Genomic DNA, 1,245 nt, shown 5'->3' on the forward strand with positions numbered 1-1,245 from the left:
GTGGGGGGTGGTTCTGATGTGCAGTGCGGCTGAGGGCACGGCTCTGCATTGGGGTTTTCCACCCGCGCCCTCCCCCAGGGAGGAGCGTGAGGGAGCGTGGCTGGGTGGCTCCTGCTCCTTCTCCAGAGGAGCCAGGTGTCTCACAGGCCCCCTCCGTCTGCAGCCCGCAATGCCCTGGTGGTCTCCGGCGCCGCCCTGATGGCCTACTCCTGCGACGTGGCTGGGCACCGGCCCTTCGTCCTCACCGGGGAGGTGGTGCAGGGGCTCCCTGCGGTGCGGCCCCCCCACTTCTCAGTGACCACAGCCAACGGGACGGTCTCCTTCACCCAGATGGTCCAGGTGGGTAGGGAGGGAGCCAGGCCGCCTGCCTGGGCTGCAGGGGCCTCGGGGCCTGGTCTGTCCCCCGAAGGCACCCGCTGGTGGCAGGGAGCTCTGAGCCCGGCCAGACTGCCCGGTCCTCGGGAAGGGGTGTCTGGGGGCAGGGACAGGCAGGGGAGAATTCCAGATCGGGTACAGCCCCAGGGCCTCACACTGGTTTTTCTGCCTCGTGCACACGGTAGCAGGGTGTGCTGCGTCCGCACCTGGGTGTGCCAGCTCACAGCCCTGTAGCCGAGTGCGTGTGCCTCCTGTGCCTGTGGGAGGCCGGTGTCTGCTCTGGCTTCACAGAGCAGGATTCCAAGATACCCCGCCCCCCGTCCCACGCAAAACCACACGAAACCGAAACAACAAAAAGATGATCAGAAACACAAAATTAAGGAAGATGGGAGTCGGACCCGCTACAAACTGATGGTGGTGTGACCCTGAGCTGCGGCGGCATCGGGAAGGGAAGCCCTTTTTTCTTTCCTTGAAAGCCTGTGTTGTCCCGGGTGTGTACCTGCCCTTCTTCCCTACTCGGCCCCTTCTTGCCCTTTATTTTTTAAAAAATATGTTTATTGATTTCCGAGAGGAAGGGAGAAGGAGAGAGAGAGAAACATCAATGATGAGAGAGAATCATCATCAGCTGCCTCCTGCATGCCCCTCCACCCCCCTCAGCTGGGGATGGGCCCGGAACCCCGGCCTGGGTCCTGACTGGAACCGAACTGGCAACCTTGGTTCATAGTTAGATGATCAACCCCTGAGCCGCACAGGCCGGTGGGAAAGGGGAGCCCTTTCCTGCCCCGCGGGTCACTCGCCCTCCCTCTCCCCTCAGGACATGGGGGCCGGGCTGGCCGTGGTGCCGCTGATGGGGCTGCTGGAGCCCAGCGC

General features: G+C 63.5%; 1 protein-coding gene across 1 annotated transcript in view; it reads left to right on the forward strand.

The window, feature by feature from the left end:
• Positions 1-1,245, forward strand: part of SLC26A11 (solute carrier family 26 (anion exchanger), member 11) — a 21,574-nt gene that overhangs the window by 3,947 nt on the left and 16,382 nt on the right. Inside the window, exon 7 of the mRNA XM_015559752.1 lies at positions 164-339. Coding sequence (XP_015415238.1) covers positions 164-339 — 176 coding nt within the window. The remainder of the gene's footprint in view (positions 1-163; positions 340-1,245) is intronic.

The sequence above is a fragment of the Myotis davidii genome, unplaced genomic scaffold (genome assembly GCF_000327345.1).
Source record: "Myotis davidii unplaced genomic scaffold, ASM32734v1 scaffold211, whole genome shotgun sequence".
Taxonomy (NCBI): Eukaryota; Metazoa; Chordata; class Mammalia; order Chiroptera; family Vespertilionidae; genus Myotis; species Myotis davidii.